The 23,843-nt window shown below is 37.4% G+C and overlaps 1 protein-coding gene across 6 annotated transcripts in view; it reads left to right on the top strand.

The window, feature by feature from the left end:
- Positions 1-23,843, top strand: part of SETD2 (SET domain containing 2, histone lysine methyltransferase) — an 84,981-nt gene that overhangs the window by 19,153 nt on the left and 41,985 nt on the right. For 2 of the 6 annotated variants that reach the window (XM_067754159.1, XM_067754161.1), the window contains exons 8-11: positions 1,710-1,836; positions 10,052-10,186; positions 10,931-11,050; positions 12,476-13,138. In XM_067754159.1, the coding sequence (XP_067610260.1) occupies positions 1,710-1,836; positions 10,052-10,186; positions 10,931-11,050; positions 12,476-13,138 (1,045 nt within the window). Of the gene's footprint in view, positions 1-1,709; positions 1,837-10,051; positions 10,187-10,930; positions 11,051-12,475; positions 13,139-15,873; positions 16,158-23,843 lie in introns of all 6 variants that reach the window. The other 4 variants (XR_010946999.1, XR_010947000.1, XR_010947001.1 and 1 more) reach the window with 4 other exon arrangements.

Below are 23,843 nucleotides of genomic sequence, written 5' to 3'. Positions count from 1 at the left end.
TCATCTGTCAGTTATTAGTTCATGAGTTTATCATGTCTCATCTATACCATATTGTACTCTGAAAAATAATTTGTTACCTAGTTCTACCAAAACCAGTAACTGATGCAATAGCACTGAATACCCCTAGCATTTATATTGTGGTTTTAATAAAACCCCACTAAAAGGAACAGGGTTCCTCGGAGAAATGTCTGGTGTCAACTTTGGGACAGGTATTAAACAAGATGACTCTGGATTATCTCCTCATACCAGAAAACCGGTTATAAAAGATAAGGAGGGTCATGTCAAAGGGACTTCGGAGATAGCTTGAATAGAATCTCACTTACCAAAAGTGGGAGGGTTCTTATTAACACTTAAGCATCATTAAGAATAATAATGGCGAGTGGTTTGAAACACACTACATAAAATCCATGAGTTTTAATGACATTTTAAAAATAAAAGCGCATTAGTCATAATTGAAAGGAACCAATTCATGATCTTGAAAACTAGTTTTTGGTTTTTTTTAATTGAAGTATAGTTGATGTGCAATATTACATAAGTTACAGGTATACAACATAGTGAATAACAATTTTTAAAGGTTATGTTCCATCTATAGTTACTACAAAACACTGGCGATATTCCCTCTATTGTACAGTACATCCTAGTAGCTTATTTATTTTATGCATAATAGTTATATCTCTTAATCCCCTATCCCTCTTTTGCCCCTTTCCCTCTCCCTATGAGTAACCACTAGTTCAAAAATTAAAAGAAGAAAAAAATCAAGCATTTACCCTTCCTTTCCCAAGTGAATTTTTGATTAAACCAAGCAGTTGGTGAGAGGAAATTCTTTATAGAGGTTATTTTAGCTAATAAATGAAGCAGTAATGGTATCACCATTTTGCAACACCTCATAAACTAGTGGATCTAGGCAATGGTCAAGTATTCTGGGGTTGACCAGGTTCCATGTAGGGCTCCATTATTTTTTTTTTCCTCTTGTATTTGTACTGTCCTCTTTGAAAGAAAGGAAACTGGAAATTAAGTGCTGTTTGTAATTCCCTGCTGTATTTATCAAATATTTTTGTGCCTCTGATTGCTACTGTTATATACTAAATCTATCAGTTTACTTTTGGAATAGTCCTTCATGTTTTCCTTGGGTAGCTCTGGTTGCAGAGTAAATAAATGGCAGAGGGCTGTAGACTTAGGCCTGTATTCTTTCTTCCACTTTACCTTGACACCATGGTTACATTTACTTATTACTATATTTATTAGTAGTGTCTCATCCTTATGTAATGATAACTTTTAATAACCACGTGTTTCCTTCTAAGTGTCCTTTACTAATTATGCTTTTTATATCTGTTCATAATAATACATTTTGTTCTGTGTGTCAGTTAAATATTTACATATAAGTTATAGGTGTTGATCTATTTAAGCAATTTTGTTCTTAGCCCCAACAGGTATATAAGATCTCTTATTTTCATACATTAGTAGAAGCTCTCATAAATGGAGAAATTACTTATTAATTTCTTGGCTAGTTTTGTCTAGCTAATAAAGAATGACTTTTAAGAGCAATTTTCAGGCATTTCTATTAGTATCAGGTTTGTTGGTGTCTCTTAAAAAAACTTTTTTTCCTTTAAGCTGGATTGACTCTTCTCCTGTATGTAATTGCTATACTATCAACATTTTTTATGGTTTACTTTCACATAATTGACATCTTTCTTATGCTCCTCGAACAGGAAAGAAGCACAGAAATGTTTCTGTGGGTCGGCTAATTGCCGGGGTTACCTGGGAGGAGAGAACAGAGTCAGCATCAGAGCAGCAGGAGGGAAAATGAAGAAAGAACGATCTCGGAAGAAGGATTCGGTAAGTGTTCCATTCTTCTTTCAACTGTCACCATGTGCATTTTAAGAAGGGAGGTAGCTTTCCTGATTGAACTTTGAAAAGTCAAACTACAACCAGAGAAATTCAGGGTCAAATGAGATGATCATGGAAAAGTACGATTGCTATTTTTGTTTCATGGAGGTTAGACGTGGATACTGAGAACTATTGAAGGCATCTTGAAAACAGACAGGTTAATAGTTTTTGAGAGCCTGTAAAACTCCTAATCTTATGTATAAGTAACATGTTTATCTGTTGACTCACATAAGTCTGATCTACATTCCTAATCTTTTAATATTGTTTTGTCTTTTGTTTGCATGTGTTCTTAAAATCTCTCAAAATCCTCCTTGGAGAGTAAGGTGAGTTTTGAGAGGTAACAGGCAACCCAAGAGTGAGAAAGGGATAGTCTCAGATGGTCTTTGTATTTAATCCGTTAGAACGGTGGTTGATAGCCTTTTTTCTACCCCAGTTCACCTGAGTTACAACTGGAGGTGAGTGGTATCTTGCTACTACAGGAGCTCTTAACTGGGACAAGAATTTTGTGTCGTTTTTAAAAAATCCCCCCTGCCCTTTTTCTGAGGATCCCTTTGTCAGAGCAGTGTTTCTCCACCTCAGAAGCACTTGGCAGGGTCCATTGTAAAAATGCACATTTTGGGGCCTATCCGCAGACCTATGAATCTTAGTGGAGGGCCAGAAGGAGCCAGGGGGCCAGAGGTGTTAGCCAGCAAATCCACCTGTGAGTCTTTTGCAGTTAGCTCATTCCTAGGCTTTTCAGGAACCCATACTTATGTTAAGAATTATAAATGACAGCAGTCTTACTATTTAGTTGAGCAGGTAGAACACATAAGTCAGGAAAGGGATAAAAATATAATAGTTAAAAGGTGATGTCAGTAAACCCAAATTAATTGGAGAGAATTAGTTATTGAGAATCTGAATTCTATAAGAAGACTTAGATAGCAGGAAGCATTAGAAAGGGCCATTTAAAAATTAAAAAAAAAAGGGGGTCATTTAAAAAATGCAAAAAGGGAAAGTTTACAAGAAACACCCATGCTTCTGCCACCCAAGATGAACAAATGCTCTTTAGAGTATTGTTGCTTCAGTTCTATTTTTTAGAGAGCATATATATTGTAACTGTGTGCTAAGCACTCTTCTAAGCGCCTGACACATTAACTCATTTAATTCTCACAATAAGCCCTTTAAGTTAGGTACAAGGATTTTCCCTCTTTTACAGATGAGAACACTAAAGCACAGAGGTTACAAGGTCGCCCAATAAGCGACGGGAAAGAGCTAGTCTAGCTCTTTTCTTTGCTTTTAACTGTATTGAGTTCCTTTGTGTAGAGTTTTAGAAATGATACATATATATATATATATTTCTACAGTTTTTAAAAAAATTTTTATTTATTTTTTGACTGTGTTGGGTCTTCGTTGCTGCACGTGGGCTTTCTTTAGTTGCGGTGAGCGGGGGCTACTCTTCATTGCCGTGCGTGGGCTTCTCATTGCAGTGGCTTCTCTTGTTGCGGAGCACAGGCTCTTTCTTAACCACTGCGCCACCAGGGAAACCCCCACAATTTGTTTTTTACTCTTCCATGTTGATATATGTGTATGTATATATATATGTACATTTTTAATTGCTGTAAAGGTTTTCATCATATAACAGTTTATTTACATATATTCCTACTGATGAACACTTGTGTTTCCAATCTTTTGCTCTTAATGTCTTTGCACATGTCTCTTCTGTACATGTTTCTTTAAGGTATATCCATGGAAGTGGGGTCACTGGGTCATAGCCTATTAGCTTTTGGACCTGACTATTACAGGAAATTTTTCTTTAAACTTCATCAAGATTACTTTTATTTTTAACTCTTGTTTCATATAATTGATAGTTTACCAGAACAACCACAAAGTAGTCATTAAACATGTTGACCTAAGCTAAAATCTCCATAAAAGCTTCCCTTTGGCTATTTTCTGTTTTCAAAACTTACATTAAAAACTGCATTATTGATGGGGAGCGTTGTTGTAGTGTGATGGTTTCCTGGGTGGTATTATACTGCCATCATAACAATATCAGATGGCTTTCTACCTTCCTGGTAAGATTCAAGAACAACCCCAAGGGACCAAGACGTAGGTATTCCTGGTTTTTGCTTGCTTGTTTTTATTCTGGTAATAGTGTGTCCATATCAGTATTTTATGGTACTGTAGACTAAATTAGATGTAAAGTGAATCTAGTCAGTTGGTGGGCTGAAGTCATGGGTTGCTCCAGATGTGAATTTATTTATTTATTTATTTATTTTTGGCTGCTTTGGGTCTTCGTTGCTGCACACAGGCTTTCCCTTAGTTACAGTGAGCAGGGGCTACTCTTTGTTGCGGTGCATGGGCTTCTCATTGCAGTGGCTTCTCTTGTTGCGGAGCATGGGCTCTAGGTGCGCGAGCTTCAGCAGTTGTGGCTCGCCGGCTCTAGAGCGCAGGCTTAGTAGTTGTGGCTCATGGGCTTCGTTGCTCCGCGGCATGTGGGATCTTCCCGGACCAGGGCTCGAACCTGTTTCCTCTGCATTAGCAGGCGGATTCTTAAGCACTGCACCACCAGTGAAGCCCTCCAGATGTGAATTTGAAGCTGTTCTGGAACAGGGATGTTTTGGATGAAACTTTGCCCTGATAGAGGAATGACCCAGAGTGAATCTGGGTTCCTAGAAGGGTCATTTGTCCCTTGACTGTAATGAAGAGTTTAACTCCACTTTGGTTTTAATTGGATTGGTCTCCTACTGAAATTGTGGCTGGATGCTTAGATTCTGAGTTCTGGTCAGGTACAGTTGAATAGAATCACAAAAGTAGCACCTCTTGAAATTCCCAAGTGTTAAGGAGTTCCCTGGCAGGGAACTCGGTGCTTTCACTGCCATAACCCTGGGTTCCATCCCTGGTCGGGGAACTAAGATCCCACAAACTGCGTGGTACAGCAAAAAAAAAAAAAAGGAAAGAAAGAAATTCCCAAGTGTTAGTTTTTGGAATTCTTTTGGGTAGGGGATGCCGTGGAAAGGAAAAGATAGCAGCAGTTTAAGATATAGTTTTGCATATTTTAACTATTAACAAGAATATTTTAATGGCACTGTAGTCTGCATCTGCCCTCCCATATTAACCTTTGATTGGTGAACATTTCTTATTCCTTGCTCTTATGATTGAAGCTATGTACATACAGTTTATCCACTTAAAAACTGTAAGCTCTTCCAGGACAGGTGATTGTCTTCTTTGGATATGTCACAAACTAGGTACTTAATTAAATACTTAGTTGATGGAGGTATAATAAATCCACACTATTATCTGATGTTATTTGTAGATTGTAAATTATAAACAGGGAATAGTCCGAAATTTACCTTAATCTCTTTTGAGTTTGTGAAACAAATTAACAGTAACTAATTTACACAATAAAGAGGGTGAAGAGCCACATAAGAAAGGAAATAGTTGCTTTCAGCAGATAACAAACAAATCCTGGTATCTGGAATATATAAAGAGCTCTGTCTAATCAATAAGAAAAAAATAGCCCCAAAAGAAAAATAAACAACTTCCATAGACACTTTAGTAATCCAGATAGCCAGTAAACATGTGGAAAGGTGTTCAACCTCATTAGTAATCAGAGGAGTACAAATTAAAACTACTGTCAGATGTTATTTGCATACTGACTACATTGATAAAAATTAAGTCAGATGATACACAGGAACAATAGATCTCATACACTGGTGGTGGAGGTGTAAATGGATACAATCACTTTTGAAAACACTTTGGTGTTATTTACTAAAGGTGAATGTATGTATACTATATGAGCCAGCAGTTGTACTCCTAGGTCTATAACCTGAGAGAGACTTGTTTAAAATGCACATCAGGAATCATAGCAGCATTGCTTACATTAGAAAAAGTAGAAACAACTCAAATACCCATTAACATTAGAATAAATAACATATGAATAAATTGTAATCATATGATGAAAAACTAGTCATGAAAATAAAGAAATTTATGGTTGCGTGCAACAATGATGACTTAAAATGTAAAGTTGATTGAAAAAGAACCATGGCACAAAGATTTTTTGTCCAGTGTGATTTCATTTATATAAATATTAAAAACAGACAAAATTATAATGTTTAGGAATTTATAATACATGTAGTAAACCTATTTTGAAAATCAGAACTATTTCCTAAGAAGTTAGGAGACATTGTCTCTAGAGTTAAGAAGAGAAGGTATTATAACAAGGAAGGGGCACATGGAGCACCTCAGGAACACTGGCAGTGTCCTCCCCATCCCACCACCCTCCCTTTTACCTGAGTGTTGGTTGCCATGGATATTGCTCAACTGTTTGTTTATTAAACCTGTTTATTTACTAATTGTTTATATACTTTTCTATACGTATGTTATATTTATCAGAATGTATTAACAATGGTGCTTTAGACCCATTAAAGACAGTTCATACCCCAAAATAAAGAATAAACATTTTTCTCGAACTGATTAGGTAATTAACAGAATTTTTAAGTGCTACAGAATTGTATATATACATATAAATTTTCATTTATCAGTAATTTATTAAAATACATCCTAATCCTCCCTATACTTATCACAAATCCTTTTTGGAAGGTGGTGACCCATAAATGAAAAATAAATACTTTTAGTAAATTTAATGAAAGCAATCAATGTCAGTCATCTCCTGGCTTCCTCCCCTGTAGGTGTCCTAAAAGTTATTAATTCCACAATTGATTGTTCACTTGAGTACCCAAAATTATGGAAGATGTATCATATCACCACTAGGATTGGCATGCTTACTTTTATGTAATACAACCATTAAGCTTATCATTATAGTAGGAATGTTCAAAGATTGTTCACCTTCTGTATTTTGTTTGCAAAATTTTGTTATTTATACTTCTACATTTTTACTGTTTATTTCCTTAAGAATGCTACTTTTTTATATCCCAGTAGTGCCTTTTATACAGTAATATCTACTCAATTTATTGATGAATGAAAGTAACAACTCAGTTTTAACTTTTCAGATTACATGCCTAATTATGAAAAGGAAATAACCCCAAAAGGAAATATAATCTTAGTGAATATTTGCATCTCAAAACTGTCAAAAGCAAGATTCTTGTATTTGAGAGGGAAAGTAGTATTTTAAAGCCCTTGGTCTTTCCTATGCTAATCCTCTGGGATTTGGGACACAGGAAATTTTTACATTTAGGTTATGCAAGGAAAAAAACATCTTTAAGGAAATTGTCTTACATTAAGATTTAACTGTAAATTGGCTTTTCTGTTCATGTATTTAATCTATTCAAAACCTAAGAAATAATACTGGAAACGAAAGAGGATGAGCCTCAAATGTACTTTTCAGAAGGAAAAAATGAGTTTATGTATCTTCAACTTCTTGCAGGCAGCATTTTATATTTTCTCATTTATTTTTGTTCTATATACCATAATAAAGAGTTTTGGGGTATAGTATGAAATAGAAATGTTTCAATGCCTTGCCTAAAATTATATTAAGTGAGACACTTAGCCAGTTAAGTAACAGAAAATTTCAAGATATTTTCTTTTATATTTGCTTTTCTCTAATTTATTATCAGCTCATTCTGTACTTTTATCATTTCATGTCAAGTTGATTTAATGCTGTCGTTTATATCTCTTCTCCTTCAATCTCTATCTTGTCTAGATTTCATCCTGTTATTGTCAGACTAATTATTCTCAAATTCCATTTTGATCATATTATTCCCTTTTTGGGATTCAGTAATAGAGCTCTCTTACTTAGTCTCATCAAATCCAGATTCTTTTATATTACATCTGAGATGTTCTAACACCAGCCTTCTTTTTTTTGCTGTACGCGGGCCTCTCACGTTGCGGAGCACAGTCTGCAGACGCGCAGGCTCAGTGGCCATGGCTCACGGGCCCAGCCGCCCCGCAGCATGTGGGATCTTCCCGGACCGGGGCACGAACCCGTGTCCCCTGCATCGGCAGGCGGACTGTCAACCACTGCGCCACCAGGGAAGCCCCAGCCTTCTTTTTGATAAGATTTTTCTCAATTCCTCACTGCACCTTATCCACTCCAGCCAGGCTGAGCATAGTATGCACTGTCATAATTTTCCATTTCCGGTTGTTCAGACTTTTCCTTCTGCTTCCTCCCTCCTCCCTCCTCTTGTATTTATCTTACCTATTTCTAACCCCACTTTGGTGAATTCATTTCTGGTGACTCTCATTTTTTTTTTTGCGGTACGCGGCCCTCTCACTGTTGTGGCCTCTCCTGTTGCGGAGCACAGGCTCTGGACGCGCAGGCTCAGCAGCCATGGCTCACGGGCCTAGCCGCTCCGCGGCATGTGGGATCTTCCCGGACCGGGACACGAACCCGAGTCCCCTGCATTGGCAGGCGGACTCTCAGCCACTGCGCCACCAGGGAAGCCCTCTGGTGACTCTCGTTTTAAGCACTCCCTTCATCTTAGACCTCTTAGGTTTCTTAACATTAACATTTATATCATTGTTCGTTTTCATATGAGTTAATTTTATCTCCCCGATAGTAAGTTCTGTGAGGGTGTCTTTTCTTTTTTTTTTTTTGCGGTACGAGGGCCTCTCACTGTTGTGGCCTCTCCCGTTGCGGAGCACAGGCTCTGGACGAGCAGGCTCAGCGGCCATGGCTCACGGGCCCAGCCGCTCTGCGGCATGTGGTATCTTCCTGGACCAGGGCACGAACCCGTGTCCCCTGCATCAGCAGGCGGACTCTCAACCACTGTGCCACCAGGGAAGCCCTGTGAGGGTGTCTTTATATCTTTTATAACTGCTGCAACACAGCTAGAAAACAACCTTTGGAACCTTGATTTTTGTTGCTGTTGTTCTCTATTATTTAATATCTTTGGAACAAAGAATTTATGTTAAATTATAAAGCCTATAATTATACTTTATATGTGCTTGTGAGCATTCTCTGCTTCCTTCTCTCTGCTTATAGCTCCTGGAGGATACCACCATTTTGAATTTTGTGTCTTACCTCCCTTGCCCTTTTTTAAAAACAAACAAACAAAAAATCATTTATTTTTTTATTTATTTATGGCTGCGTTCGGTCTTCGTTGCTGCGCGCGGGCTTTCTCTAGTTGCGGTGAGCGGGGTCTAATCTTCATTGTGGTATGCGGGCTTCTCATTGTGGTGGCTTCTCTTGTTGCGGAGCACGGGCTCTAGGTGTGCAGACTTCAGTAGTTGTGGCATGTGGGCTCAGTAGTTGTGGCTCTTGGGCTCTGGAGCGCAGGCTCAGTAGTTGTGGCCACGGGCTTAGTTGCTCTGCGGCATGTGGGATCTTCCCGGATCAGGGATCGAACCTGTGTCCCCTGCATTGGCACGTGGATTCTTAACCACAGTGTCATCAGGGAAGTCCCCTTTGCCATTTTAAAATAGACTTTTCAGATATGTATCTGTAAAAAATTTGTTTTTGAGGTGCAGAGAAACGGATTCATACAGCATGCAATATTCTGTAACTATTTTTTTACATAGCATTATGTTTGCTAAGATTGATAATTTTTGTTGCATTTGGCTGCACTTGATTCCTTTCATTGTGGTATATGCCATTATGTGAACATGCCAGTTTATCCAGCCTGGCCACAGGCATTTGGATTGTTGGTAGTTTTTTGCTCTTATGAATGGCTGTTCAGTGATCATTGTTCTGATTCTTAGAGTACACATGTGCAGAAGTTTCTCTAGGGTTTATTCTTAGGTGTACAGCGGCTAGGCATAGGGGATACAAATATTTATTTTTCAAGCTTTATTTCAATGCTTTATTTTTTCTGACATACTTTTTTTTTCCTGACATACTTCTCACCTAATATAATTTTTCTTCCTCCCATAAAGGCATATTTTTTTGTTTTGCTTCATTGCAATGTCTTCAGCACCTAGAACTATACTAGATGTATAAGTGCTTGGTAAATATTTGATGATTGAATGAAATGCTTTTCAAATTGATCATACCAATTTATATTTTCATTAGCAGTGTACAAATGTTTGTTTTGACCCACATCTTTGCCTAGACTTGATTTTATCAGACTTCTTATAGTGAGTGTAATATGGTTTCTTACTGTGGTCTTAGTTTTCCTTATTACTGGTGAGGTCGAGCATCTTTTCAGATTGTTTGATTCTTAGATTAGTGGGGGTTTTGTTGTTGTTGTTGTTGTTGTCTATAACCAGATATTTTTCCTTGCTGTGGCAGGTGGATGGAGAGCTAGAAGCCCTGATGGAGAATGGTGAGGGTCTCTCTGATAAAAACCAGGTGCTCAGCTTATCCCGGCTAATGGTTAGAATTGAAACTTTGGAACAGAAACTTACCTGTCTCAAGCTCATACAGGTGAACACTGTGATATTAATTTATTTTTTATTTCTGAATTTGAGGTGGGACATTTAAACTACAATCCAGAATGATGAAGGGAAAAGGAATAATTCTGATATGAGAAGAGTTACTCATTTTTAAAATGGATATGTGAGTTCTATATGACTTTGACAACTTGTACTCTTAAAAATGTCTTAAGAGTTCAGCATCATTTAATCTATTAGTAGATGTTGTGTGTTTTCTCTCTAGTCAAAGAACATGGTGGAATTTTTTTTGTGTGTGTAACAATTCATGACACTTGATAGAGGGTCTCTCCCCACCGCCGCTTGATTATTAGCATGGCAAGGCCATTTTTACCATAGGATCTCAAAACAAGGAATTTTAACAGTAATCATATTTACTCCAGTTTATTAAATATTCCACAAGAAGTTGGATAATAAAAGATTTAAAATTTTTTTATAGTTATAGCTTTTTCAGTAAAAATTGTGAATATTTTTTTCTTAGTCCTTCAAAATTTGAACTTTAGTAAAGTCCAGGTTGACATTTTAAGTATCAAAAAAGATTATAATCTCTCACTTTAAAGCATTTGTTAATTGCGCAGTTCTAGCAGATTAATCAAAATAGAATTTCTAGGTTTCTTTGTGAATATAAATGAACTCTAGTCCTCTTTGTGGGCCCTCTTTAACGCTCTCTGTGGTATTATGTGTCTCCCTCCTCCCACCCCCCAATACACTGCATCCTGCTTCGCTTCCCCCATGGAAGAACACACATTCACAGTCTTGCCTGAAGTCCTTTCTGGAACGTCATGGGCTGTCTTTGTTGTGGATCTGGATGGCAGAACTAGGTGATGGCCGGGAAAGTAACCAGAAGCTTCAGGAAGAGGTCAGTTCACATTCAGCTGACCTGCTTGTTTCTTAAAACTACTGTATTTATTATTTAGGTTGAGGGTATTGTGATAATATCAGTGATAATGAATTTAGCACTATATTTACCACTCATATTAAATAATTACATCATTTTATCATCCCAATATCATTCCTATAACTGTAACTTTACATACACCTTGCTGGAAGTGAGTTTGCCCAGTGGTTTTCCCTATGGTATCTTTTAAAGCTTAGTACTACATAGTTGGGAACTGCAAGAGCAAGATATACTAGTATCATAGTTAAGTGAAAGATCCAATGTGTTGCTAAAACCATAATTTTAAAAAGATAGGAAACCATATGGAACTTAAATTCTGGGGTTCTAAAAAATTATGAAGAGCTGAATTCTGGATGACAAGAGTAAGAACATTTTGAGGAGTAAATTGTTTTAAAAGATCTAAATAGATGTTCATTGACAATGTCGTTAGTGGAATTGTTATATTTATACCGTCCCGTGAAATACACAGTATTTTCTAACTTGGTTTAAATGTAGTTCTTTTTAATCATAAGTGCTAATATAATCCCCAGGTCATTTAATAATATACTTTTAAAAACAAAAACATGATTGGGCAAATGAGTGATTGTCTTGCCTCCATCCTTCTCCCAGGAGATTCAGCAATAAGTAGGAGTTGGGGAAGCCTTGGAGTTTCTGTAGAACTACACTGGGGGAGTACTTTGGAAGAAATTATTGGATTTCAGAGTGTGGGGTGGGGGTGGTTATCTCAGAATGAAGAGAGTGTCTCTCTTTGCTAGACAGCTGTTTGTCAAAGGCTAAGGAGGTTAAGTAATATCTGCATTTTTTGTTTGTATGCAAGACATTTAAATATATATTGTTGCTTAGTTCCCAGGCCTTTATCACAGTCACTTGGGAAACTGTTTAGAAAAACGTACCCAGGATGAGGTCCAGTAGTGTTTATATTTTTAAAAAATCTACCTGGGTTTGAGAACTACTGGTAGAGAATATTAATTAAATTAGTCTTATTTGATGTGTGAGCAGTCACCTGCTCCACATTTTATTCTTGCTGGTCAGGCTTATTAAAACACTTTTCTGGGACTTAGCTGGCGGTCCAGTGGTTGAGACTCTGAGCTTCCACTGCAGGGGGCACGGATTTGATCCCTGGTTGGGGAACTAAGATCCCATATGCCTTGTGGTGCAGCCAAAAAAATAAAAAAATAAAAAATCAAACACTTTTCCTTCCATACTAGAGGAAACTAATATTATGACATTTAAATCCATCTGTGGTTACAAGATTTAGGTCTTAATTTAATAAGACAGTAAAAAAAAAACACTGTTTCTACAGAATTGATCTGAGTCCCATGGAGAGGCTTGAAAAGTCAGCTGTACAAAGTGATGTTTGTTTTTTTTTAAATTATGTTTAATCAGATTATAAAGACTTTGGAACATTTACCCATTCCTACTAAAAATATGTTGGAGGAAAGCAAAGTACTTCCTATTATTCAACGTTGGTCTCAAACCAAGACTGCTGTCCCTCAGCTGAGTGAAGGAGATGGGTATTCTAGCGAGAATACATCACGTGCTCACACACCGCTCAACACACCTGATCCTTCCACCAAGCTGAGCATAGAAGCTGATACAGACACCCCCAAGAAGCTAATGTTTCGCAGACTTAAAATTATAAGTGAAAATAGCATGGACAGTGCGATCTCTGATGCCACCAGTGAGCTAGAAGGCAAGGATGGCAAAGAGGACCTTGACCAGTTAGAAAACGTCCCTATAGAAGAAGAGGAAGAGTTACAGTCACAACAGCTACTCACACAACAGCTGCCTGAATCTAAAGTTGATAGTGAAATTGCTGTGGAGGCCATTAAGCTACCCACATCTGAACCAGAGGCTGACACTGAAATAGAGCCTAAAGAGAGCAATGGCACAAAACTAGACGAACCTATTGCTGAGGAAACACCATCCCAAGATGAAGAGGAGGGTGTATCTGATGTGGAGAGTGAGAGGAGCCAGGAACAGCCAGATAAAACAGTAGATATAAGTGATTTGGCCACCAAGCTCCTGGACAGTTGGAAAGACCTAAAGGTAAGAAAACATTTCTGTTCATTTTAACCTGAATTACCCAGGTTTAGAGTTCTGTAAACCTTCAGTCGAATTACCTACTTTTCTAGCTGTATGTATTTTTGAAAAATGGAATATTATCTCTCTGTCAGCTAATTATAAATGTCTTTATAAATAAATAATGTCTTTTAAACCTTGGCCAGAGATACCAGCCAAACTAATATACAAACATCCCCCTTTTCCTTGTTTACAAAAGTATATCACAACAGTAAATTCAGTCATTCAGGTGGTCTTTACATTAAAAACAAAAATCCTTTTAGTAACAAATATGAATTCTACATTTGAGTCTATGTAAGAAAAAAATGAATGTTTAAAATAATTGGAAATTAATTTATTGGATTAACTAGAAATTAATTAAAAATAAAATTAATTGGAAGCCAAGGTAATTTTGCAACTTCTCATCAAAAATGATTGAACATATAAAGCTATAGAATCATGCTTGTTAGCTTGGTGGAATGTCTCATGACAAAAAAAACCCAAAGCAAACTATTGAACATAAATATCTGTTCCAGTAAAACAACATTATATGGAGCTAGTTCATACTCAGTTTTATTATTGTTTCTGAAATAGGCCTACTTTTAAATGCCTATTTTTCTGGCCAGAAGATGTTATCGAGAGGAAAAATATAGAGTTCTGGAACCCTTACATCTAATACTTGCATAATCACTTGTTAAAGTATGTAGCATGATGTGCAGGGTTTTCTTTGCAGAGAACCCAGTCTGGGTCTTGGATAAACACAGAAGTGAATAACAGGATGAGCCTAGGAGAGATGTGGCAAATTCTGATTGTAAGTGGGATCCTGGGATCCAGGTCTTGAGGACCCTGTGGGAACAGGTTACTACCTAGCCTCTGTTTTTCTGTTCCTCCTTTCTTGCGCCAGAGGTGAAGCAACCAGATAAACCAAGAATACAGATTTGCAGCAAAATGGACTGAGTCTTCTCTGTTCCCAATTATGACTACAAAGCTCACCCATTATATCCTACCATTTGACCCATAGGGAACTATCCTTATACTGAGCAGAATGAGTGTAGTTGGTTGGTTGTGCACTGTGCTTATTTTTGCATTTGTAATTTACTGTGTTGAGACCCTTCTTTAAGTATGGTGTGGTTTCAGCTCTCATTTACCCATTTGAGCTCTTACTCATGCTACTCTTTGATCACCTACAGTTCAGCATAAACTCAGCCTTATTATTTGAAATCTGACCTTTTTATAAATATAAAAGGAAAGATTCAGAGTAAATCTGTTTATGACACAACATGTGAATGCAGGAACTGGAGTTGCAATTAATTGAAAGAGCTGCTGGGACAGTCATTTGTGTGAACCTTTATTTAAGGCCTGCTTTGTGAGGGCACAGGAGTCCCTGGACGAAGTCCCTCTTGTGTTTGGAGACTGCTAGTAGAGCCTGTACTATGATTGGCTCAGTAAGGAAGGTGGAAATGGAGACAGGCACTCAGGTGAAGGTAGAAAAGGCCTTACAGACATAGTTTTATAGAGAGGGGGGTTGTAGACCTAGTAGTTCACTTTTGCCTGAGAAGGCTCTGGTTGACGTAATTTAAAAAAAAAAAAAAAAAGACATAATCATCTTAATTTCTTAAAAACCTGTCTCTTCTTGAAATCTGGAATAAGTAAATGTTTTTGTTTCTCTGTATGGTAGTTTTTTTAATTATAATTGTAATGATATAAATTATTCTCTGGAATATCCTTAACTCAATTAGATATAACTGGTACTTTAAACTCACACTCCAGACATAAATGTTTTTGAGTCCTACACAATTATTTCTTCCCTTGCTTGTCCTCTTCACTCCTATCTGAAAGATCGAAGTGGTTGCACAGTACTATGTAGACTGATGATCCTCTTGACTTGAGGTTTAAAATTTTATTTGTACCTAAAATATATTCTTCTTAACGTTCATACTTCGGATTTATCCCAATTCTTAGCATCAAGGAAGTTATTAAATAAAATCCTCCTTCCTCAAACTTTATAGTTTGCTCTGGAATCATTACCCATCTAGAATTGCATTACTGAGAAATGTTTTTGCTTGCCTGAACTGTGATGTTTTGTTATGCATTGGTGCTGGGGTTCTTAATTCATCTATCTTTCTAATTAACATTCACCGTGGTTCTAATTTCAAAACCGGTTATAGTTGTCCTTAAAAAATATACTTCAGCTAGGGAACCCATAATTTGAACATGTTTTAGAGAAACACCTTGACTTGATGTGATTACTATATATCCATCCTATTCCCGGCATTGAAAGAGTTAACTACTTCTGTCTGACTTCCACCTGTGTGTTCAAGTAGATGTTGGCAGAAAAGAAAATGTGTTATTCAACCAACTTTTATTAAGCACCTGTTGCCAAGCATGTGTTAGTTGCTGATGTTAATTTCAAGATTATACTAAAAAGCATTGATCTAAGATTGTGGTTATGTTAGCCACTCCAAGCTTCCCTGACCTTCCTGGGCCACTGTAACATTGCTGGACATGTGTTCCACTTGTCCTTTCTACATACTGGATGGAGTGAAGAACTGAAAGAGGTTGCTTCAGATTTCTTAATCTTGATTTTGCTGTGAAGGCAGACTATAGGGATCATCAGTAAATGAAAGAGGGTGGGAGGGAAGGGAATGAAGCTTCATGAATTACTCTTTGTCCTCCCAGATCTGATGATGATCCCCCTTGTAACTTGAACCATTTCCATCTAGCTTCTCAGGGCAGCAAGGAGCTTGTTAACATCACCAGCTGACCATGTGTCTCCTTTTCTCAACTCCATTTTCAACTTCGTGCTGAAGAAAAACAAGAACCTAGCGTGCATTCTGTGAAGAAAACAGGAAGATGGTTGGGAAGTTGGATGATGCATGAAAAATATAATAGGTGAAAAGAGGACAGAGGTGGTTAACTCACTGGCACCGGCGTTATTTTGGTGCGTCCATTGCCGACAATGGATGTCGTTCTGGGAAAATCCCGACTCCTGGCGAGAAAGGATTAAGTGAGCTACTTTTTCTATACCTCTATACACAGGACCACTGCCTTGGCTCCACAAGGCTTACACATTTTTGACTCCTAAAGTAGACCTCGACAAGAAACATCACTTAGCACATTGCTACACATGAGCGTGTATTCATTTTCACATGCAAATTAACTGGGCTACATTTTCAGCAGGGACATGTGCATATATTTCTGTTTGTAAAAGGAATTACTGTACATCACCCCTCATGCTGAAAATATACCCAACACTTCACAGGGCAAAACAGCTGGTTATAAGTGATGATTAATTATAAACTTGACTGGAAAATCTTCATTTGGATCATGAGAAGAAGAGGTAAGGTTCCCATGAATTTGGCAGTTTCAGTTGCAGTTAAACAGCTGAGAGATTGTGATGGCTAGTGATTCCAGAGCCTCTCTTATAAACACTTAGGTTACAGGATGTGTGTCTCCTTATAGTGAAGTCTGAGTAGTTATAGTTACATCTGGATTAGATGATTTAGGGACATTTTGTACATGTGATAAGTTGGACTTTTCTTAAGAACCATCCTTATTATCTTTTTCATCTTTATCTCAAGACATTATCTTTAATTAAACATATTATTTTCCTAGAAAGTTAAGCATTGAACTCTACAGAAGTTTTAAATAATTCAGAGAGTTACCCAACTGAAAAGTTTTGAGTCTGGGGAAACTCCCTGGCGGTCCAGTGGTTAGGACTCCATGCTTCCACTGCTGGGACCTGGGTTCAATCCCTGGTCGGGCACTAAGATCCCAAAAGCTGCATGGTCAAAAAAAAATAAAACAAGTTTTGAGTCACTGCTTGGAATTTCGGTTCCTAACTAATATGTGAAATCTGCTATGCAACATTTCAACATGAAATGATGTGCCCTGAATTTCTGTAATAAATTTCAAAATCCTTAGTAGACATTATTCTGTATCCAAAAGGATCAGTATTACTCACCCTTTTGTTTAAAATACAGAATTGCCCCCAAAGAGCACTATTTTAGGTACCACTACATTGAATTTTTGTAATAAGAATCTCATTTGATAAAAGGCAAACATGGTCTAAAACTTATTAGTAGCCTGGTTTCTTTATTATCAGATAATACTTTCATCTAAATTATGGGGTGGCCTAATCTGCCCTGCTGCCTTTTTTCGTAAATGAAGTTTTGGGGGGGAGCCCAGCCAAGTTCGTTCATTTACATACGTCTGTGGCTGCTTTTGCACTGCACTGGTAGAGTTGAGTAGTTGCATCAGACTGGATGGCCAACAAAGCCTAAAATATTTATTGCTTTGTCCTTTACAGAAAAAGTTTGCCAACACCTAATCTAAATGATAAAGTACAGAATCTGGCTGCTCTAAACATTCTGATTTTGAATGAAGTCATTTTGACACTTTATTCTTTTGGGTGAGCTCCTTTTTGTTTTGTTTTGTTTTGTTTTTTGCGGTACGCGGGCCTCTCACTGTTGTGGCCTCTCCCGTTGCGGAGCACAGGCTCCGGACGCGCAGGCTCAGCGGCCATGGCTCATGGGCCTACCCGCTCCGCAGCATGTGGGATCCTCCCGGACCGGGGCACGAACCCGTGTCCCCCGCATCGGCAGGCGGACTCCCAACCACTGCGCCACCAGGGAAGCCCTGGATGAGCTCTTAATTCTGTTTCCCTAGAGACATGATGACCATGTTTCCATACCCCACGAAGTTACTTTTAAAAAAAAAAGAAGTCGTCTTGACTCTGTTTAGGAAAAGTTACTTTAAGTGATTTGGATATTGGACTATCTGAGAAGTGGGAGAGTATATACATTATAGAATTACTGGGCTAGAAGACACCTGTAAGGAATGTCATTCTTCCCTCAGGACCATGATCAAGTTAGTCGGAAACTTAAGAGACTTGTAGAGTACAGATAAGTTGGTATAATCTAGTTTTATATATAACCATAATGAAAATATATAAATTTTCCTTCTTAATGTTCTTAACTTTTGATTTTGATGTAATTTCAGACTTAACAGGAAAACTGCAAGAATACTGTTCTTATGTATTCTTCACGTAATACACATCCAGTGACAGATGTATGTTAAAAACAGTAAAAATTCCTCTAAACCCTTCATCCAGATTCCCCAGTGTTAACATTTTACCAAATTTACCTTAACATTTTCTCTTAATTTCTTTTTAACTTTTAAAGAATAAGTCACAGATATCATGCCCACTGCGCCTAGATATTTTTAGTGTGTATTTCCTAAAAACAAGGACATTCTTCTTTATGACTTCAGTGTACTTATCAAAATCAGCAAATTACAGTGACACAATACTATTAATCTGTTAAACAGACCTCATTCAGATTTTGCCAGTTGTGCCCATAATGTCCTCTATAGAAAAAAGAAAATTTCTGATCCAGAATCTAACCTGAGATCAAGCGTTAAATTGAGTTGTATCTCTTTAGTATCCTTTAATCTGGAATAGTTAGTTCCTCAGTCTTTGGCTTTTATAAACGTCACATTTTTGAATATTTTTAAATTTTTTAGAATATTCCTCAATTTGGATTTGTCTGAAGTTCTGTTTGGAATGTTCGTTTATCCCATTACTGGCATTGTCAACTTCAGTCACTTGGTTAAGTTGGTGTCTGCCAGGTTTCTCCAATGTAAAGTTACTATTTTCCCCTTTATAATTAAAGAGTATAATATAGGAGCACCTTTGGAGATAATAAATACTCTTTTTTGTGAAATTCAGCCATCCAGTGAATTTGCCTGAATCTTGTACAACTATGATTATTAACAAATGGTGATTTTCTAATCCATCATTCCTTTTTCTGTATTTCTATACAGTGGTAGCAGTCTTAACAGGTTATTAAAATTACTTGCTTAGATGCTTGTTTCTCCTCACAGGACCTCACAGGCCTTGAGATCTTCAAGGGCAGAGACCATTCCTTAATCGTTGGTAGTAAGAGTTACTTTCATCATGGTATCTTTTTAGTAATGGTTGTAATAAGTTACCACTTAATAATAGTGAATGACTACTCTGTGACCCCTACAGTGTGTGCTACATTCAGTATCCAGAGTGATCTTTTTGGAAATATACATCTGTTCATGTCAAAGTCCTATTTAAAACTTTTAAATGGTTCCTCATTACATTGTTTAGTTAAATCCATTTCTCTTAACAAGGCTTGCATACCATGGCATAATCTGGTTCTTATTTATGTATGCATTTTCACCTCAAAAGAGTTTCTGGCCTACCAGTGGGACAGTGCTACTAATGTTCACACACACACACACACACACACACACTCTCTCTCTCTCTCTCTCTCTCTCTCTCTCTCTCTCATTGACTTGTTTCTGAGAAGACTTTCTTTTGTTTAGATGTCTCTTCTCATTTAAGTTTCATCCTTTCCCCTGAAAACCATTCCTGTTCCTCCAAGACAGAGTATTCTGCCTTTTCTATATGCTCCCATAACATCCTTTCCAATCATAGCAGATAACATTTCATAATTGTACATTGTGCAGAGGCAGAGACTGTGTCTGTCTTGGTCACTTGAGTCTCCCCAGGGCACAGTGAGAGCGTACTATGTAGTTTGGCACTTCATAAATATTTGAATGATGAAGTGAAGAAGGTCCTTCTTTTTCCATGGTACCACACTGCTGCTATTTTTTTTTTTAATTTATATTTTAATTTTTTGGCCACACACCATGGCATGTGGCGTCTTCGCTGACCAGGGACCGAACCCATGCCCCTTGCAGTGTAAGCACGGAGTCTTAACCACTGAACCACCAGGGAAGTCCTGATTCTTCTTGAATCCATAATGTGTATATTTTATTTGATAGGTGGTCAGAAAATACTTGAATGAGTGTCATGTAATCTTTACAACCCTGCAGAGTAAGTGGTGGTGTTTGTATCAGCTGTGAAAGGGAAACAAACAGGCCCATGAGTTTGTAACTTAACTTTAAATGACATAGCTGAAAATTATCTTCTGATTTAAATCCTATGTTCTTTCCATTCCTTTTTCTGATCCAGCAAATAGTGATTGCTACGTCCTTGCTAGACAGTTCATGCAATTATGTATCTTTGCTGAATACTTTCCAGACTTCTCTCAATCTGTTTCTGTTTTAATAACTGTAATAAGTTCAAATTCATTCTTAAATCATAGAAATTATCATTTTAGTGTTTTGTTCAAGTATCTTTTTTTCCTTAATGCTGCAGAGATCAACCTGTGATCCATGATTGAATTTCAAGGGATTTTCAGAATGCTTGAAATCATATATAAAACTGTGGGGTTTTCTGGGGCAAGGGTCCACAAATATGAGCAGTTTCTCAAACAGGGGTGTATATATATGTGGGTTGGGAAAAGAACCAATTGTGGTCCAAAAAGTGTTTGCTGGATGGTCTTAGCTGCAGTGTTGTATTGACTAGTGCAACATATAACTTCAGTGAAGTCTCTTGGAGGGCTGTGGTGATTTTTAAGTTTTAATTAGAAAAATTATAGAGGAGGTAAATTTGAAAGTGTAAAAGAAAATCTTAGATTTGGAATTAACTTGCCTAGAAAACAGAAATCTGAAATTTGAGAAACATTTAATCATCATGACCTTGATTATTCTTCAGTGATTACTTACCAGCATAAAACTTTAATTTTTCTACACACATGTTTTACTACTGGGCTGGGGAGGCCTTGAAAGCAGGCTCATGTGTCAGGTGTTCACCTTGTGCTTCAGTACTAGTGGAAGCCCGGCACATTTTAGATGCGTGTTGAATAAAACTGAGTGTTGTTAAGGTAGATTTTTTGAATTAGAGTCAAGGTGGGTAAGGCTAGAGAAGGAGGAAGTTCGGGGAACAAGTTTAAACTGAACGGCAGAGACTCCCCTGGTAGCTCAGTGGTTAAGAATCTACCCACAAATGCAGGGGAGACGGGTTCGAGCCCTGGTCTGGGAAGATCCCACTTGCTGCAGAACAACGAAGCCCGTGCGCCACAACTACTGAGCCTGCACTCTGGAGCCCTCAAGCCACAACTACTGAGCCCACGTGCCACAACTTCTGAAGCCCACACGCCTGGAGCCTGTGCTCCACAACAAGGGAAGCCACCGCAATGAGAAGCCCACACACCATGACGAAAAGTAGCCCCCACTTGCTGCAACTAGAGAAAGCCTGGGCACAGCAACGAAGACCCAGTGCGGCCAAAAATAAATAAATACATTTATTTTTAAAAAAGAGAGAGAAATGGAATATTACCAGTGCCCTGGATGCCTTCCTTTAAAAATAAAAATTAAACAATGTCAGTGAACTAGGAAAGCTTTTTAAGGTATGGTACTTGCTAAATAGCAGCATTTAGAAGTTGCCTTGGGAATCCCCATGTTCCTTAGGCCTTTGCCTGAGACTTTACAGCCCCTCATTCTGTACCTTGAATGCAATCACGATGCACAGAAGTCTTTTGGTACTGTGTCTAGGGCTGCTTCTGAGGCATGTTACCTTTTCTTTTAATTTTTAAAATAGACCATTCCTGCACACGACAAAATTCAAAAGGCAACATTTCACTCCTAACCCTGTCCTGTGTCCTGTTCCCTGGAGGCAACCAATACAACTGGTTTGTTGTGAGCGTTCTAGAGATAATTTGTGCATACTATATGTATATATTTTGCCTTTTTTACAAAGCTGGCACCACTGTTTAGCTCCTTTTTACTTAATATATTGTAAAGATTATTTCATACCAGTTTATGAAGAATTTATTTTTCATAACTGCATAGTATTTTATTGTATAAATATACCATAATCAGTTTATCATAATCATACATTAATCAGTCTTCTATTTCGGCCATTTAGGTTGATTCCTTTCATTAGCTTAGCAGCAAGTAACTTTTTGAACATATTCACATATGTGGGATATACATGTTGGATAAATTACTAAAAGTTGTGTATCTGAGTCATAGTCTGTGTTATTTGTAATTTTGATAGGTACTGCCAAATCTCTCTTCATAGTTGTACCAGTTTAACTCTCATCAGCAATGTTTATGTGTAAGAGTGCCTGTTTCACTACACCCTGGCCAACACAGGTGTTGTCTAACTTTATGTTGGTCAGACGGATAGGCAAAAATGGAATATTATTATAGTTTTAATTTGCATTTCTCTTATACATGAAGTATTAAATATATTTACGTTTATATTTCCTATTGTAAGAACTATGTCCATATCCTTTGCCCATTTTTCTGAGTGGCTGAAAACTGAAATTGGATCTTATTATCTTTTGTTTGTTGGGAGCCCAGCTGTCTGAAGTTAGAGTGTTTATTCAAGGGTTTAAAAGAATAAATAAAATTATTCTACTCCCTCTTCCCCTTACTCTCCCTTCCTCCGCCCCTCTCATGTGTGTGATTTTATAAAACTTCCAGACACGTGTATTATCTTCTAAGTTATTTTTCCAGTCAAATCTCAGGACCTCTGTGACCTAATGGAGATACCCCTACTCCCACTTTTTGTAATACAATTTATGAGATAAAATCATAGACTCTTAACACTTTACAGGGGTATGATGATCGAGGTACAGTTCTTCCTTCTATTAAAGGAAGCTAAATCTGGGTTATAGAACCATTACCACTGAAAGCATTTCACAGAATTATGCTGAGGGAAAAGGAGCCTAGGGTATTTACTTATCAGTATTTGCCCAGTAATTTCTTTCTTTCTTTCTTTTTCTTTTTTTTCTTTTTAACCTTAGAGTGGTATAGGGCCATAGACATTGAAGTTATATGTTGTATGTTCATTTTTAAAATTTTGTTGTTGTTAATCAAGAAAATGGATCTTTAAAATCTTTATGCTAGTATATAGAATTATGAATCAGGTTCCAAGACAGTCATATATTACCCAAAGATGTGCTTTTATTTCTCTAGATCAAGGGTTGGCAGTTTTTTTCTGTAAAAGGTCAGATAGTAAATATTAAAATACTTAAATTTAAAATGTGACTGTGAGGCCTCAGTCTCTTCCACGCTTCTTCTTCTTCCCTTCTTTCTGCCCTTTTCTTCCCCTTCCTTTTTCCTCTTCCCTCCCCTTTTCTCCCTCACTTTAAAAATGTAAAAAACCATTCTTAGCTGGGGTTGAAGGGGCACTTAAAGAACCAGGCTGCAGGTCAGACTTCAGGGCGTAGTTTGCTGACCCCTGCACTGGTGTGTGGAATTGTGAATCAGGTTTCTTTACAGTCTGATATTACCCAGATATAAGTGTTTTAATATCCTTAGCCTAAATGACTAACAGAATTGATTTAACCATGTATTTTCCAAGATGATTTGTCTGTAAGCCATACGGTTTCAATGGGAACCAGATGAGCTTAGTTTTTTCTGTTGTCATTTTTTGGCTGCACCGTACAGCTTGCGAGATCTTAGTTCCCCCACCAGGGATTGAACCCAGGGCATGGCAGTGAAAGTGCCAAGTCTTAACCACTGGACTGACAGGGAATTCCCAAGTTTATTTATTTATTATCATTTTATTTCTCTAAGTTCTTACCTCTTTTTCTAGATTTTCAGTGTTCAGTAAATTCACGTAAATATTTGGTTTCTTTGCTTCTAACCCTGAAACTTCACAAATACCTGAAAATCCTGGGAAGAAGGATTTTTTTTAAATGGGGTTTAAAGTAGGGTTTTAAAAAATCTTCTAATACATTCAGTTATCTTGGAGAAGCTTATCTCTCACATGTAACTAAATACATAAACATTCATATATACATAT

This window comes from Pseudorca crassidens, chromosome 10, assembly GCF_039906515.1.
Source record: "Pseudorca crassidens isolate mPseCra1 chromosome 10, mPseCra1.hap1, whole genome shotgun sequence".
Lineage (NCBI taxonomy): Eukaryota > Metazoa > Chordata > Mammalia > Artiodactyla > Delphinidae > Pseudorca > Pseudorca crassidens.
The sequence above is the reverse complement of the archived record's forward strand: the minus strand, read 5'-3'. Positions and strand labels throughout refer to the sequence as shown.